Below are 16,605 nucleotides of genomic sequence, written 5' to 3' on the forward strand. Positions count from 1 at the left end.
TTGGGTTCTGGGAGACCAGAGAGGAGGGTAGCTTGTTGAAGCGGGAGGGGAAAACAACTTGCTCCATCACCACCTCTTCCTATTCACCCCTTCTTCTGGCTGCTTGAAGTTCTCCCCCCCCCTCCCTGATGAGGCTCTGCACTCCACAGTAGGTGGGGGTGGGGGTGGGAATCACCAGATTTGCTTGCCTCTCTGACATCTAGAGTACCCAGAAGGGCACCCCCCTCTTCTGTCCCTGGATGCCTGCCTTCCAGTACCCAACCCACTTCCTTTCCTTCCTCCTCCTCTTCCAAATGGGGCTGCCAAGTGATCTGACTCATATAAGGAAGCTTCCTATGTTAAGCACCAGGCAACTGGGTGGGTCACATGGAAATAATTTCATGGCCACCTCTTGCTGATGTATATAGTACGCTTGAATTGGGAATCATAGGGTCCTCTAAGTGTATGCAGACAACTAGCAACACAATCAGGTTCCTGGCAGCTAACATATATGTATTTGTCAACTGAATCAGATGGAGAATATCATTCATGGCATACGGTAATGTTCCTTATGTGGTGCAACAAGAGAGAAACATTTTGTTTACATTTGCAACCTGTTCTGATTGAGTGGAAAATATATGCTGGAAGTCTTTCTCAGACACTAGTGGCAGCATTGTAAGCAATTTTTCCCTTCCAAATCTGTCTATTTTTTCCCAGCACTTAAAAGATCACAGCTCTCTGTATCTTTTATCAGGGGAAGCCCAAGTTTCAAAATCATTTCCCCAAGTTTCTATAAAATTCTAAAGAAAACAGTAAGCAATGCCTGTTGATGCATGAGACTTTAAAGTCAATGCATAAGCTCCAACATTTTATAGGGGAAAGTGAGGTCACTACCTAGTTTCCCTCCCTTGCCAATACTAATCATAGACTCATAGAGCTGGAAGGGATCACAAGGATCATCTAGTCCAGCCTTTCTCAACTTGTGGGTCCCCAGATGTTGTTGAACTACAACTCCCATCACCCCTAGCTAGCAAGGCCAGAGCTCAGGGATGATGGGAGTTGTAGTCCAACAACATCTGGGGACCCACAGGTTGAGAACCGCTGAAACTGCCTGCAATGCAGGAATCTTTTGCCCAACATGGGGCTTGAACCCATGACCATGAAATTAAGAGTCTCATGCCCTACTAACTGAGCTATCCCAGGAGACTGGTGTTTTTGAAGCCTTGATTCCATCTTTTATGTGCTCTGTTTATTTACACAGAAAGTCTTGTACTGCTGTGTTTTAAAAGCCAGGACGGTGATTTGTGATTTGGTTGGCGATTCAGCAGAACAGGGGCTGAAAGTGGCCCTCCTGGCTTCTCTGTCTGGCCCTTGGGATTCTTCTTAGGTCATAACCCAACAGAGAGCCACACCTCTTACTGGCCCTGCTTACACCCTCATTGAGTGCTTTTGCCTGGCTGGACTGTGTTCTTGAACTCTGAGAAAGCCTCTTGTGTGGCTGGCTGGAGGACTGAGTGGAATGTGTGTAGAAAGTAGGAAGCAATGCAAAGGTACAATCTGCGTTTAAAAAACAAAAAAACCCCTTTTTTACATTGTTACATTTATGATCACAGTCCTATGTTAAGGACGAGTCTGCTGAAATGCACCCTGCTATTATAATGAATAATAGTCAGTAGCTAAAAATCGGAACCAGATCCCAGCTGGATGAATATTTGTAATGTGGAATGTTAACTCCAGTTGCATGATAGCTCCAGGCAGTTACATTAGCCTCCTTGAGTCTATTCCAGTACAGTGGTACCTCGGGTTAAGTAGTTAATTTGTTCTGGAGGTCCGTTCTTAACCTTAAACTGGTCTTAACCTGAAGCACCACTTTAGCTAATGGGGCCTCCCGCTGCTGCTGTGCCGCTGGAGCACAATTTCTGTTTTCATCCTGAAGCAAAGTTCTTAACCCGAGGTACTATTTCTGGGTTAGCGGAGCATGTAACCTGAAGCGTCTGTAACCTGAAGCGTATGTAACCCGGGGTACCACTGTAAACAGACAAATCTTAGACTTTAGTCCACCACTGCCTGCTGACAGCCATGCATCTCTAAAACAGTGGTAAAATTGGAACTAACCACATCATAGGATGCCATACCAAATCCATATTTCCTAGATAACATGTTTGTTAAGAGTGTGACCCTTAACCTGTGGTATGTCCTGGCATTTTGGAGCTTGAGTGAATGTAGAAAGCCTTAACATGTGTTAAACCAAAAAGGGTTTTATTTTGCTTAGAACAGAATTGCCTACCGTTTTCGCAGAAAGTATGTGCCTTTTAACAGATGCATGGTAGGTGATGACTCAGAAGAAATATCCCCCTATCCACACTGGGGGCGGAGGAGGAGTTAGAATCTCTAGGCTATGCTCACGTTGTCAGTTTAAAACACAGCTAGGTCATTCTTTTTTCTTTTTTTCAAATAATGAAAAATACAGTTTTTATATATGTATATAAAAACTATAGAAAAGAAACAGGATAGATATGGGTTGTGGGCTCACAATGTGTACACACCACTACTCAAACCAGTGGTGAGAGTGTACTGGGTGAAGAGTAAAGGGAAATGTATATGCAGCCTTAGTTTGTACAATTCCAGATAGCACTGGAGAATATAACACATTGATGCTTTGGTTTGTGGGCATTGTGTATGTTCTTTAAAGTCTAGCTACTACATGCCCAGACTTGCCTGAATTAGCCCAGACTTGCCTGAATTAGCCCAGACTTGCCTGAGCTGACCCAGACTTTCCTTACAGTCTTATTTCATGTCTTGCACCCAGAGATGCACCTTCCAAAACAAGAACCACTGCACAGCTGTCCTTCAAAATTCACACTCCTCTAAATATTCTAGTTCAGTTCTCCAGCTGAGTAATGAGTACAGAAATGCATACACTGGGGTAAGGTGTCTAGAAAAACCATATATTGATGAAAATAACATTAAAAATGCATTATTTTAGGGGAAATGGCTTTACAAAAATCTGTATTTTTATTGCAAACTGATGTGAAAATGTGGAGAACTGAACAAGTTTAGAAAAAATGAGGAACTGAATTTGTCTGATTTGTCTGCCCCTCCTTGTACCGTGCCTATTTATGATTATGCCCATGCATTCATTTCCCATTTCGCAGTTCCAATTCCTCATATCAAGTAATCCACATACAGCCAATATTTTAGTAAGGAGTCTTATGAGTTGGAAATGAGTTGGAAGTCACAGTTATCCTTGTCCCGTAGCTTATATGTCAATTTTGCCAGTTCTGCATAGTCCATAAATTTTTCTTGCCATGATTCTTTAGTTGGGGTTTCTTCAGCCTTCCATCCTTGTGCTATTAGAACTCTTGAGTCTGCTGTTGCATACATGAAGATGTTTTTCAGCTTTTTTGGCAGATCTTTTCCTACAATCCCTAACAAAAATGCTTCAGGTTTTTTAACAAATGTTAAATGGAACATTTTCTTCAATTCATTGTATACCATTTTCCAATTTTTTAAAATTACATTACAATCCCACCACATATGATAAAATACCCCTTCCTTTTCCTTACACTTTCAACATATATTTGAACTAGTTTTGTACATTTTCCCTAACTGCACTGCTGTCGTGTGCCATCTGTACATCATCTTCATGTAATTCTCCTTCAATAGGGAACAATCAGTAAATTTTAAATCAGTTTTCCATAATTTTTCCAAATCTTCCATCATAACGTTGTGACTTACATCTTGTGCCCATTTAATCATAACTGATTTTACCTCTTCATGTTTCGTCTCCCATTCTAATAGTATGCGGCCTTCAGTAATTTCCCTTTCCCTTCAATCACTTCCATTTGAAACCTAGATTTTGTATAACTGAATCCTTTCTTGCTGTCTTCTTTATGTGTTTCATATAGTTGTCGATAATGCAACCAACTCTGAAAGTGGTCTTTGATCTCATCATAATCTCTTAATTTCCATTTTCATGGTCCTTTAATAAATCAACATATGTGAGCCATTTTCCTTTCTTTCCAAGTGGTTTGAGCAGTAATGCTTCATGTTTCTTTATTAGCTAATAAACCAAAGTTATTGGTTGAGCAATATTGGTTGGTACATGTTAGAGTTAGCCCCAGAGGTAAAGCTGGAACAACTAGATGCCCACCTGACTTTTAAGAGACCCATATGCTAGTATTATCAGGGTAAGGACTGCCGAAACATCACAGCATGGCAGGCATCAGCTGAAATTATACGGGAACAGAGGAAGAGAAAAGTGAAAAAGCGGAAGAGGAGATGCTGCGTAGGATATGATCAGAACAGGAAAAAATGAAGAAACTAATGGAAAATTAAACTTTTCTTAGTGTTATGTATTGAGTTGAATAGGATCCAAACTGCAGCAGTCTGATTTGTCCTAGAACAATAGGATCCAAAATGCAGCAGTCTGATTGGTCCTAGAACAATAGGATTCAGAATGCAGCAGTCTGATTGGTCCTAGAACAATGCAGCAGTATGATTGGTTGGCAGGAACCACCCAATCCTGCTCCAGATAGAAGTGAATCCACAACCTAATTGGCTTACAGTAGAATTCCGGAATTAGCCAATCATGTGCAGCCCATTGTGTAAATAATGTATATAAAGTAGATACTGTGAGGGGACATTCATTCATTCCTCCTCACCACTATGAGCTGAATAAAGAGCATGAAATCACTTTGCGACTCTGAGTATATTTCACTTAGAATTCCCAAGCAAGCTGGGTATGAGGCTGCTAGTGGTCTATAAAGTATATCTGCATGTTCATTAGCAATCCTGGACTGTAACACTTCCACAAGAGAACATCCCAGTGATAGGCTGGACTCTTCCAAAGCACTGAGGATTTCTGCAGCAGGCAGAAAGTCAGCAATAATAATAATAATAATAATAATAATAATAATAATAATATTTTTATTGTCATTGCCCCCTCTCGGGGACAACGAAATTACTTGGCTGCTCCATCCACCCAGGTAGGGCACTCCACACAAAATCAAAACAACTATAAAAACACTAATTAATACAGTATAATACAGCAAGGAAGATTAGATGACTTTCAAAGTCCGGGCTTCCCATTCAGGGCCGAGATCGCTCTGGAGAAGAAGCTGTTCTTAATATTCCATGGAGCAAGTAGAACAGTAGGATTTTTATTTATTTACTATTATTTTTACAAAAAAATAGTCTAATAAAACCACCATCCAGTTTATAGCCTGTCATGTTGGAAACTATTCTTGGGACATTTAACCAAAAGTCTTTGAAAAAGATTGCATCTGTGCTCCTGTTCCTTTTATGCAGAGCTCAGACAGCAGTCACTGACCTTTTTCTTTAAAAAAGAAAAGAAAGAAAGAAAAGAGAAAGGGGAAATTATATCCATTCATTTATACCACAGTGACTCCGCAAGGTAGGCGAGACTAAGAACATCCAGAGACCTTCAGGGCCAAGGACCCTTTAACCCTTTGATCCTTTGAGCTATTTTTAAGGAAATTTGCCAAAATCTAGACTTCTGGCATGAGTTGCCGTACATCTGGATTTCTGCCAGGACACTGTTTCCAACTACTGAACTAGTGAGCAATCATTTTACTTGGATTGTAGCAGCAGACATTCGGAACTGATTCTTAGGACATGCTAGCTAAGACCCTTTTGTTTGTGCACACCGAGTGCTTTTGGGCATGGGAGTTTTCCGATCCCCTTTTCTAAGCCCTTACTGGGATGCTGTACCCAAAGGTCTGCAAGCCGCAGGAGCAGCTTTATGGGGAAAGAGGAAGAAGGTGGCTGAAAAGTGGTCCTTTGGATCCCAGCTATAGTGTGGTCACATTTGGATGCCAAAATAAAAATATTGTTACAGGATTAGGTAGGTTGGAGTGGGTAGCCTAGAGGATATCTTTGGGGCCTCTCTAAGCTTATCATTGGCTCCCAGTACGTTTCTGATCACAAGTCAAAGCCCTAAACTGTCTTGGCCCAGTATACCTGAAGTAGTGTCTCCACCCCAATTGTTCAGCCTGGACACTGAGGTCTCACGCCGAGGACCTTCTGGCAGGTTCCCTCGCTGCAAGAAGTGAGGTTGCAGGGAACCAGGCAGAGGGCCTTCTCGGTAGTGGCGCCTGCCCTGTGGAATGCCCTCCCGTCAGATGTCAAGGAAATAAACAACTATCTGACTTTTAGAAGACATTTGAATGCAGCCCTGTTTAGGGAAGTTTTTAATGTTTGATGTTTTATTGTGTTTTTATATTCTATTGGGAATCACCCAGAGTGGCTGGGGCAGGGTATAAATAACAAATTATTATTATTATTATTATTATTATTATTATTATTATTATTATTATTATATTGTGTTTGGAAGATGGGATTCTGTAGAGACTTCTTATGTCAAGCCATGCCAACCAATGATTCAGATTGAGAGCCAGTGTGGTGTAGTGGTTAAGAGCGATAGAATCATAATCTGGTGAACTGGGTTCGTGTCTCCGCTCCTCCACATGCAGCTGCTGGGTGACCTTGGGCTAGTCACACTTCTTTGAAGTCTCTCAGCCCCACTCACCTCACAGAGTGTTTGTTGTGAGGGAGGAAGGGAAAGGAGATTGTTAGCCGCTTTGAGACTCCCTAGGGTAGTGATAAAGCGGGATATCAAATCCAAACTCTTCTTCTTCTCTTCTTCTACTGTATTCCGGTTGTGTCCAGGAAATTTGGATGTATGGCAGCCCTACAACTCCCATCATCCCTAGCTAACAGGACCAGTGGTCAGGGGTGATGGGAGTTGTAGTCCCAAAACATCTGGAGGGCCGGAGTTTGCCTATGCCCAGTGTAAGCTTTCATGAGCACGCACACTTCTTTAGAGATACACTATACAAGATACATTCTGGAGGCTTACATCAATAATCAGATAACAGATCTCCTAGATCCTTTTCAGGACTCAATACTTTTAACACCACAGGCATTTGAGATGGAAGAGAGCACTTAATTTCTACCCAGTCTCTTATAAAAAATGAAGCAACTTCCTTATATAATCTCCATGGATCGGGAACTTAAGACACTCCAGTGAGACAGGGAGCCTCTGAATGCTGCCCTGTTCCCACAGCAAATAGATGGGCAAGGTAGTGGCGTAGCCCAAGTCTCCCAAGATAGATGGATGCCAACCCAAATCCCCTAATAACTGTGCAACCTGCTCATATTCATATTCATATCTATCTATCTGCAGTGCAAATACATTTTAAAAACAGTAGGCACTATAAAATTATCAAAATGTCAAATAGCTCAACAATTTTAAAAGCAAATATACATAGTAAATTGGGTAGGTTTGCCTAACCAAAATGTTTTTTAGCAAGTGCTGAAAAAAAGTGCTTGCCTGCTATCAAGAGGCAGGGAGTTCCAGAGATCAATTTGCACTTAGCAGACTGGTTCATCTGATATCATGTTTTTGTTGTGAGGCTTTGGATCCAACCCCACAGTTCATTCTGTCTGCTTTAAATCATTTTCAACCTTTCGCACAGGAGTTACTGTAAAGACTCAGGAAATGGTGAGGTTTAGGTTTTTTGGTTTTCTTTTTGGTAAGTTTCCGAGGAAAGAACTGAAATTAAAGCAGCAAGCTTCTAACTGCAGTCATCCTCAAGCCATTTGACTATATCACTGCCAGCTGCGTCCTCGGAAACCAGAGCAAACACTGCTTTTAATGTGGTCTCCAGAGCGAACGCTGTGGAGGCAGTGCATGAAGCTCCAGCTAATTGCAAAGCAGAGGTTTGGCTTGTGGCTTCCCTTGCTCTGCTTTGCATTATTTCACGCCTCTCCACCCTCATACCATATGACGTCTCTGAGTAGGAGACTATAGGAGGCTGTTTAATAGGATTGGGGAACATCAGGCCCGGGACCAGAGGACCCCTTCAGCATCCGTGTCTGGGCCTTGGAACGCCACACCCTGTTTCCACCGGCCACACCCTTCACTGGCCCTAGTTCTGCTGTTCCTTGGGTACTTTTGCCTTCCTGCAGCGGTTCTCAAAGGGTGTGGTGGGAAGATTCCAGGAGAGTCAAAGAAACATTAAAAATTTTCAGTGTAGTATAGTACAGTATAGAACAGGGGTGCCCAAACTTTTTTCAAAGAGGGCCAGATTTGAAGAAGTGAACATGCATGAGGGCTGATCAAACTTGCTGAGCTTTTTTTAGGATTGAACTTGCTGAGATTTTTTTTAGGATTTTACCCCAGGACATATATTGCCACTGGGCCGGATTAAATTTGCCGGTGGGACGAATTAGGCCCCCAAAACGGACTTTGGACATACCTGGTATAGAATAATATAATTTTTTTATATAGGTGTGTGTGTGTACAAACACACACACACACACACACACACACACACACACACACACTGAGAGCAAGAGCATTGACTTTTCTCCTACATATTGTTGTGAACAGGGATTTTCCATTCTGACAAATATGAGAGCTCAGGAAAGAGAATGGCTTCTTCGTGCTGATGAGGAGAAGAGAGTTTGTTTGTCTCAAATTAGGCCTAATATAAATGAATCACTCAGCAAAGGCAAGCTCATACCTCTCATTGAGTCTGTATACATACATAAGGTACATACAAGGGTGCAGCCAGGACTTTTGTTGGGAGGGGGCAGAACCGATGTGATTGGTCAGTTAGGTAAGTATTTTTATTGTTTTTGCGGGGGCAGCTGCTCCCCTTGCCCTCCCTTGGCCACTCCCATGGGTACATACATTAGAGGCTTACACAGGCAGGAAGAACTAGATGTGCAAATATAAGATGGGGGATACCCGGCTTACTAGCAGTACATGTGAAAGGGGTTTAGGGGTTTGGGTAGGCCACCAGCTTAACATGAGTCAACAGTGTAATGCAGCAGCAGCAAAAAAAGGCTAACGTTATTCTAGGCTGCATCAATAGAAGTATAGTGTCCAGGTCAAGGGAAATTATAGTCCCACACTAAACAGGGAAACATTGGCTTACGAGTGCTTCAGTTGGAGAACAGCCTTTACCAAAGGTGTCATGGGCTTTGAAGACACTCGAACTCAGGACAGAAGGGAGAAGGGAGAAACGTGCTAGGAGGAAGGCACACTTGGCAAACCCTCCTGCCCGGAAACCAATGTCCCCACTGTGGAAGGACGTGTGGATCCAGAGTTGGCCTCCACAGTCACTTACAAACTCATTGTTAAAACCATATTTATGGAAGACAATCTTACTTGGCTACGAGTGGAAGAAGAAGAAGAAGAAGAAGAAGAAGAAGAAGAAGAAGAAGAAGAAGTGTCCAGGTCAAGGGAAGTAATAGTCCCACCCTATTCTGCCTTGGTCAGACCACACCTGGAACACTGTGTCCAATTCTGGGCACCACAAATTAAGAAGAACATGCTGGAACATGTGCAGAGGAGGACAACCAAGATGATCAAGGGTCTGGAAAACCAAGTTTTAAGAAGAACTGTTAAGGGAGCTGGGTATGTTTAGCCTGGAAAAGAGGAGAGAGGATATATGATAGCCATTTTCAAATATCCAGAGAGCTGTCACATGAAAGATGGAGCTATCTTGTTTTCACCTGCTCTAGAGGGTAGGACTTGAACCATTGGATTCAAGCAACAAGAAAAGAGATTCCAACTAAACATCAGAAGGAACTTTTTGATGCTATGAGCTGTTCGACAGTGCAACAGACTCCCTCATAAGGTGATGGACTCCCCTTCCTTGGAGATGGCCAACCATCATGGCTACTTTAGTTGAGATTCCTGCATTGCAGGGGGTTGGACTAGATGACCCTTGGGATTCCTTCCAACTCTTCTATGATTCTATGTGCTTTTCCTTGTAAAGAACGGAACTTGTCTGCCACCTGCTGGTTTAAAGCAGGAAATGGTTCTGAGAAAGAAGCAGAGAATGGGTGAGCTCTAAGTTAGCTGAAGCAGTTTGGGGTGCAGGCTTCTTACTCCTTCCCCTTTTTGAGGATTGTATATGGGAAAGCAGAACACTCCTTGAGGCACTGGATTTCTAATGCAGAAGATCTTTAGCATTTGTAAGGTGAAACCATGTACGGCAGTTCTACCAGGATGGGTCTTGAGGGATCTAGGATCCAGCTGGGTTGAGGGTCCAGATACAATGACCAGGAAGGGCCCAAAATGTAGCAGAACAGTATGGGGTAACAACCCCACCCTCTCTTTCAAAATGGCTCTAGCCGTTTTGTGCCGGCACCCACAAGACATATAGCAAGAGTACAAACCCTTTCTATGTCTTTTTACCCCTCAAAAGTACCGAACAAAGGAATGCCTAAAAGATTGTCGCACCTCTGATATGGGCTCAGCAGGAGAGCATCTCCATTAGAAACCACATCACCAGGTGGTCTGTGCTGTATAATGGAGGGAGTGAGAATTGGATATTATCGAAAGCAAATGACCATCTTGATGGTCCCGATCTACTCAGAAAAAGGACATGGGAAGATTGCTTTATCCCAATTGAGACCACTCATTGAGACCTCTCATTGCATCCAGTATTCTTCATTGAGTTTCAGAAGCAAGAGACAAAGCCTCAAATTGACGGTGAAAGATTCAGCTTTATCAATTGTCACATTTTTTGACTGATTGCAACATTGCCCAAGTTCTCCTATCAAGGCATTGTTTGGGGTCATCAACCCAGGGGAAAGCTGTCATCAGCACATCATTGTCCCATGACAAAATAACTGCCTTTTGCTATTTCAGGTCCTTGATCCATTTAGCTCAATATTCAACACTAACTTGCAGAGACTCTCCAGTATTTCAAACGGGGGATACTGGGGACTGAATGTCGGAACAACTGCATACTATGTGTGTGCTCTGCCAAGGTGTTTTGGCCCTTCCCTGAATACATAGGAACAAGTGGCTTCATCACATAATGACCCACCTAGCTTAGGACTGTCTACACTTGCTGGCAGAGACTCTCCAGAGATCTTTCCCAGCCCTTCCTTATCTGGAGATGCCAGGGTTGAACCTGGGATCTCAGCCACTAAGCTATGGTCCTTCCCCTTCAATTCACTGCTGATAAATGATGGCTCTGTACCATTTTGAGACTTTGCCTCACCTTTAGAATAATTTGGTGCAGGAGACTAGTACTTCCTCCATCACCATCTATACTATTGACTGTCAACATTGCTCCATGGTCTCACAAACAAGTTCTTCCTAAACCCTTTTCCAGAGATCCTTTAATTCAGGGGTGGGAAATCTGTGGTCCCACACATCTTTGCTTTCACTGGCAATGCAAGGAATTTAAATGGAGACTGCCTGCAATTTTTTCTGACATTGCTATGGTACACACACACGTACACATACACATACACACACACACAATGCGAAGAGGCCTGTATACACCCATACCCCTTGAATGTACACCAACCAATATGACACATTAAAAAAAAAGACTCAGAGATTTCTGTAAAAGTAAAATTGTGCTTTTATTTAATTTTTTTAAAAATGTACAATCAGACACTGTCCTGCTGTGTTTTGGAAAGCATGGATTGTTTAAAAAAAAAACCTTGATGACAAAAAACTTAGCTTATTATTATTATCATCCTTTTCTTTTCTTTTCATTTCTTTTCATTATATTAATAATATTAATCTTAGGATGAAATGTTTAAACAGGGCTGCTTTCTTCCTTGCCCTTTTCTATATCTGTGTTTTTTAAAAATATATATAGAGAGAGGTGGATCCAGACTTGCAGTGCAATCTCCACCATGCCTACTAAGAAGTTAGGTCCTCCTTCTTTGTCTCACTGTTGCCCTTTTCGAACTCAGCAGGGAGGAGGATGGGGACAAAACTAGAATGTCATTGGCTCTGGTGCCACCTACTATTGCGCACTCTGCCATCCACCCTACCAGTCCAAATGTGCACCAGCCACCACTACTCCCAGGTGAGAGGAGATAGGATTGCACCTTTAGTCATGCTTGGAGTAAACCCACTGAAACCAATGGAACTTCAGTTAGTCATGGAGAAGTCTGGATCCAGTCTGTATATATAGGAAAAGCTTCCAGATCATCAGCTAATAAAGCTCAAGGATGGCTAATAATGATCACAATAATAATGTATATATTTTGTGTGTGTGATTCTGTGTGTGAATATGCCAGATTGTGTCCTCTTCCCTGACATCCCCTCCCCTCCCCGCTTCCCTCCCTGGCGATTGTCATCTTTGGTGCAAAGAAAGCCAGCTACAGATAGGGGAAAAGGGATGCTCAGTTGAGCACGCTACGTTTTGAAGAAGCCTTTCCCACCCCCAATAAAAAATGGTCAAGGGAGCCAAGGTTACGTCAAGCAACACTGATGCTTTGGTAAAGTTCCCATCTCCATTTCTAATCTCCCTTCCCCCAAATTTCTGGAAAAACAAACAAACAAGCAACCATTCTTTTTCTTTCTGTCAGCCAACCCCATGGAGGATTCATGCTCTCTTTCGTCTCCCTTCAAGATTCCTAAAGCTGTAGGGTCTCAGTTTCATCTCTGCAAACTGGATGGAGTGCTCATGACCTTTCCAGTGGAACCAGTTGACACCCTGCAAAAACAGAGGCAAGAACGGAAGGTTGATATAAATGAACAGGCGAATGCAACTGTTTACTAGCTATTGTGTGCAGTTAAGAGTATCAACTACAAGCCATGGCATCCCTGGTTGAAATGCCATCATAGCCATTAACTGACATATAAGCTACGGGACACGGATAACTGTGACTTTAAGGATGAATGGGAACCCTTTACAAAGTATCTGAAGACGCAACAAAGCGAACTGGACTCCTTGGCAGGTTTTGAATAAACATTCACAAACCTTTTATTGATAATAATTAGCTTAATAGTTTGAGGATCTATACAACTTTGTAACATGCAGAAAACAGTATTCTTAGAGAAACCAAAGACTGGAACTGAGGGAAGTTGGGGGGTGGGGTGAGGGATGGTTGGTTTTTGTGTGGGTGGGGGGGAGGGAGGAAAAATGGGGGTGGGAAACAAGGATGATATGTTTTTGGATAATATGTCTTGTTATAATCTTGAATAAAAAATTTTTTTAAAAAAAGAAATGTCATCATAGCCATCAATTCTATCGGTTGATATTTATTCCCAAGCAGTCCTCAATAGCAATGGTGGGAAACCTCAGACTCAAGGGACAAAATGTGGGCTTCCAGGGCTTCCTATGTGGCTTCGGGACTTTCCCCACACCACATCTTCTTTCTCTGGGCCTCCTTTAAGTGCCTGGAACTGTGGCAGTGCCGCCTGCCTGCTTGTCTAATCAGAGAGTAGGTATGTAGGCAGGGATACCAGAGAATTCCAACAGAAACAGGAGGAAATGGGCTTTGCACTGCTGGAAGCATTTAAGCAAAGCTGAAAATATAGCCATCTGGTGGGGCTGATGTAGCTACACTCTGAACTTAGCTCAGTGGGATGTTCAGGGTTTCTTTAGCCTTGATGTAATGATTCACCTTGTTTTACTCAGTATACACCCATTGGAATTAATGGATCTAAGTTTAGTGAGTAAACATCAAGGGAAAATCTGCACCTGATGCCTTGTGGGACATCTTCAGGAGAAGAAAGGGCTAAGGAGTAAACACTACACAAATGCAGCGTGGAGTCCCTAAGGCAGCCAGGTGGCATCTTGTATGCCTCCTTCTGGGAACTCCTGCAGCCAAGCTGGTGCCAAATGTAGTGCTATGCTTTCCTTTTGGACCACATCAGAGAGTCCGAGAAGGGGGCACATTATAATCAGGACAGCCCAGGACCTCCATGCACATTGCCCAGGCTAGTGCCCCAGAGAGGGCACTGCTAACACAGCAAAAACAGCAAGGAATGCATCATTTATGAGTCTCTTCAGCCACAGCAGGCACTACAATTATCCAGCAGTTTTGACTTCACCCCCAGAGGCGCACTGCATTGTCTCTTGATGGAGACAGATGCCAACAAAAAGTTAGTGCTATCCATTAATTTCAATGTCTACTCTGAATAGGGCTAGCACTGGTAGGATAACCTCCCATCTCCACTTCTAAGCTCTGCAAGGTGGCGACTTGCCCACTTATACCCTGCATGACAAGTGCAATGTACAACAACTTACCTGGCTGTGGTTGTTGTCCCCATATCTACCCATCAGGTTAACACGGTGGCAGTTCTTGTACCAGAAAGCTCCTTTGTATGATAAAGCGCAGTTAGTAATTGCTGAATCGTGGTCCTTGTCATGGGTGGAAAAGGGGCGTGCATTGTGGTAGGTCATGGAATCGCCTGTGTGATGGAGAAAAAACATAGCTGATTTTTAGGTTGTTGCTAGCAGGAACTGTACTATACATTTTTGTGACCCGAGGTGAAGGGCAAAATAGTATGTCTCCTCTTCCTCATTCCAAATACAAGTGGCTGCTGGCTCCTATTGGCACCTGTAGGGTGGAAGTCTGGGAGCCCAACAGTAGATGGCACTAGCGTCAATAACAGGTGGAGACAACTATTCCTAGTTATAACCCACCCTCTTCACTGCTGAGTTCTAACAAGGGCAACACTGAGCCAAAGGAGGAGGAAGACCACAGGCAGGGCCAACCTCTGAACAGGTAGGAAGGCAGGTAGGTGGCTTGGGAGAGGAAACTGGTTGAAGAAGAAGAGTTTGGATTTGATATCCCGCTTTATCACTACCTTAAGGAGTCTCAAAGTGGCTAACATTCTCCTTTCCCTTCCTCTCTGTGAGGTGAGTGGGGCTGAGAGACTTCAGAGAAGTCTGACTATACCTAAGGTCAGTGGGCTAGCTTAGGTGGCACAGAGCAGATAGGTTTAGGAGGAAAAGGGCAAAATGCTGCTGTTCCCTGGCATTTACCACCTGAAGTAGATGCCCCACTGCCTAATGATAGTGCCAGCCTGGTTTGTGGAACACAAAAGAAAGACTGATGTCATGCGGGCAGAAACAAAGAGAACTGTCTGAAGTAGTGATCTGAGTGAGCCCTTCCCCATATTGGAAGAAATCTGCAGAGAAATACTCATGAATTTCTATGATGAGGTTTAAATAAGTGAAGAAATAGCAAACTAATGGTGGAATTGTGAAGAACTAAACTTTATATTTTTTTTTGGGGGGGGGACTGAGAGAATCAGAAGTGGACAGATACATCCATCTGCTTTGCGGGGGTGGGGGGTTTACAAAATTTCTAGTCTGGTGGCCACTGGCATTTTCCACCCCGCCCCTAGCAGGCTTCAAAACAAAGCTTGGAAGGGTGCATATGGTTTGCATTATAAAGTTACCTATCTCTGGGGATTCTCAGAACAAACAGACCCATGGAGAATAGCACACATTACTAACTTGCATCTACTAATTCCAACAGGGCCTGCTCTGAGTTGAATTAGCTGCTCACAACTCTTCTAGATTCTCTACTCCCTTTCTATTGAATGTGTTTTGTTTTTGTTGGGAGATCATCCAGCTCATTCCAATACTGGTTCCAATATAAGGGGTTGGGAAGGGGGCAAAAGAAAGGACTGGAAGGAGCCTGTGGGATTTGGCCTGCCATCTTTGCAACAAAGCAGATGTGGTCTTCCAGAACATTTTCCATGCTTTGTCACACAATGTACAGCTTGTTATGATGGGGAACCGCTAAGCACATTCTTGGCATCTTGACCCATCATGTTCCTTCTTGTGTAAGCCATATTCAGGACAGGTACTTAGAGCTTCAAGAGAGACATTGCTGGGCTCAGGCTGTTTGTTTACATTCCAAGACTGAAAAAACAGCCAGTTGCTCAGCACCAGGTAGATTTAAAATGGAAATGACACACAGAAGCAATGTTACACAAAAAGGCCCATAATCCCTTGCAGGAAACAAAGGTATCCCAATGCAACCCATTTTAACCCTGTGTTAAATTGATGGACAAAAATAAAATAATGCTCCTTCTGGGGGTGGGGAACTCTTTATCAAGAAGTGCTCAACCACCACTGGCATCATCTCTTAAATGCATTGTAAGAACCATAAATGCCAGAACTTGGGCTTGGGTTTGGGTTTGTTCCCCCCCTTTCCCCTCCATGCATAAGGTAAAGGTAAAGGTAAAGGTACCCCTGCCCATTCGGGCCAGTATTGCCAGACTCTAGGGTTGTGCGCTCATCTCACTCTATAGGCCGGGGGCCAGCGCTGTCCGCAGACACTTCCGGGTCACGTGGCCAGCGTGACGAAGCTACTCTGGCGAGCCAGCGCAGCACATGGAACGCCATTTACCTTCCCGCTGGTAAGCGGTCCCTATTTATCTACTTGTACCCGGGGGTGCTTTCGAACTGCTAGGTTGGCAGGCGCTGGGACCGAACGACGGGAGCGCACCCTGTCGTGGGGATTCGAACCGCCAACCATGCAATCGGCAAGTCCTAGGCTCTGTGGTTTTACCCACAGCGCCACCCGCGTCCCCATGCATAGCTTACACAAAATTAAGGCCGAGGGTCACAACAAGTTATTAGCATACATTGTTGACAGAGGGGATAACTCTGTTTGAAAAGGATTTAGACAAGATGAAACACGTGCAGAGGGCAACCAGGAAGATCAAGTGTTTAGAAACCAAGCCTTATGAGGAATAGTGGAGGAGGCTAGCTATGTTTAGCTTGGAGAACAGAAGACTGAGGAGATGATAGCCATCTTCAAGCATCTGAAAGGCTTTCATGTGGAGGATGGAACAAGCTTCGCTTCTGC

At 43.4% G+C, this 16,605-nt stretch overlaps 1 protein-coding gene across 6 annotated transcripts in view; it reads right to left on the minus strand.

The window, feature by feature from the left end:
• Window positions 1-11,372: 11,372 nt before the first annotated feature.
• Window positions 11,373-16,605, minus strand: part of TNC (tenascin C) — an 83,479-nt gene continuing 78,246 nt past the window's right edge. For all 6 annotated transcript variants that reach the window (XM_082208758.1, XM_082208757.1, XM_082208759.1 and 3 more), the window contains 2 exons: window positions 14,025-14,188; window positions 11,373-12,485 (listed from right to left, as the gene is read on the minus strand). In XM_082208758.1, coding sequence (XP_082064884.1) covers window positions 12,375-12,485; window positions 14,025-14,188 — 275 coding nt within the window. In that variant the 3' untranslated portion in view covers window positions 11,373-12,374. The remainder of the gene's footprint in view (window positions 12,486-14,024; window positions 14,189-16,605) is intronic.

The sequence above is a fragment of the Podarcis vaucheri genome (genome assembly GCF_965113315.1).
Source record: "Podarcis vaucheri genome assembly, chromosome: Z".
Taxonomy (NCBI): domain Eukaryota; kingdom Metazoa; phylum Chordata; class Lepidosauria; order Squamata; family Lacertidae; genus Podarcis; species Podarcis vaucheri.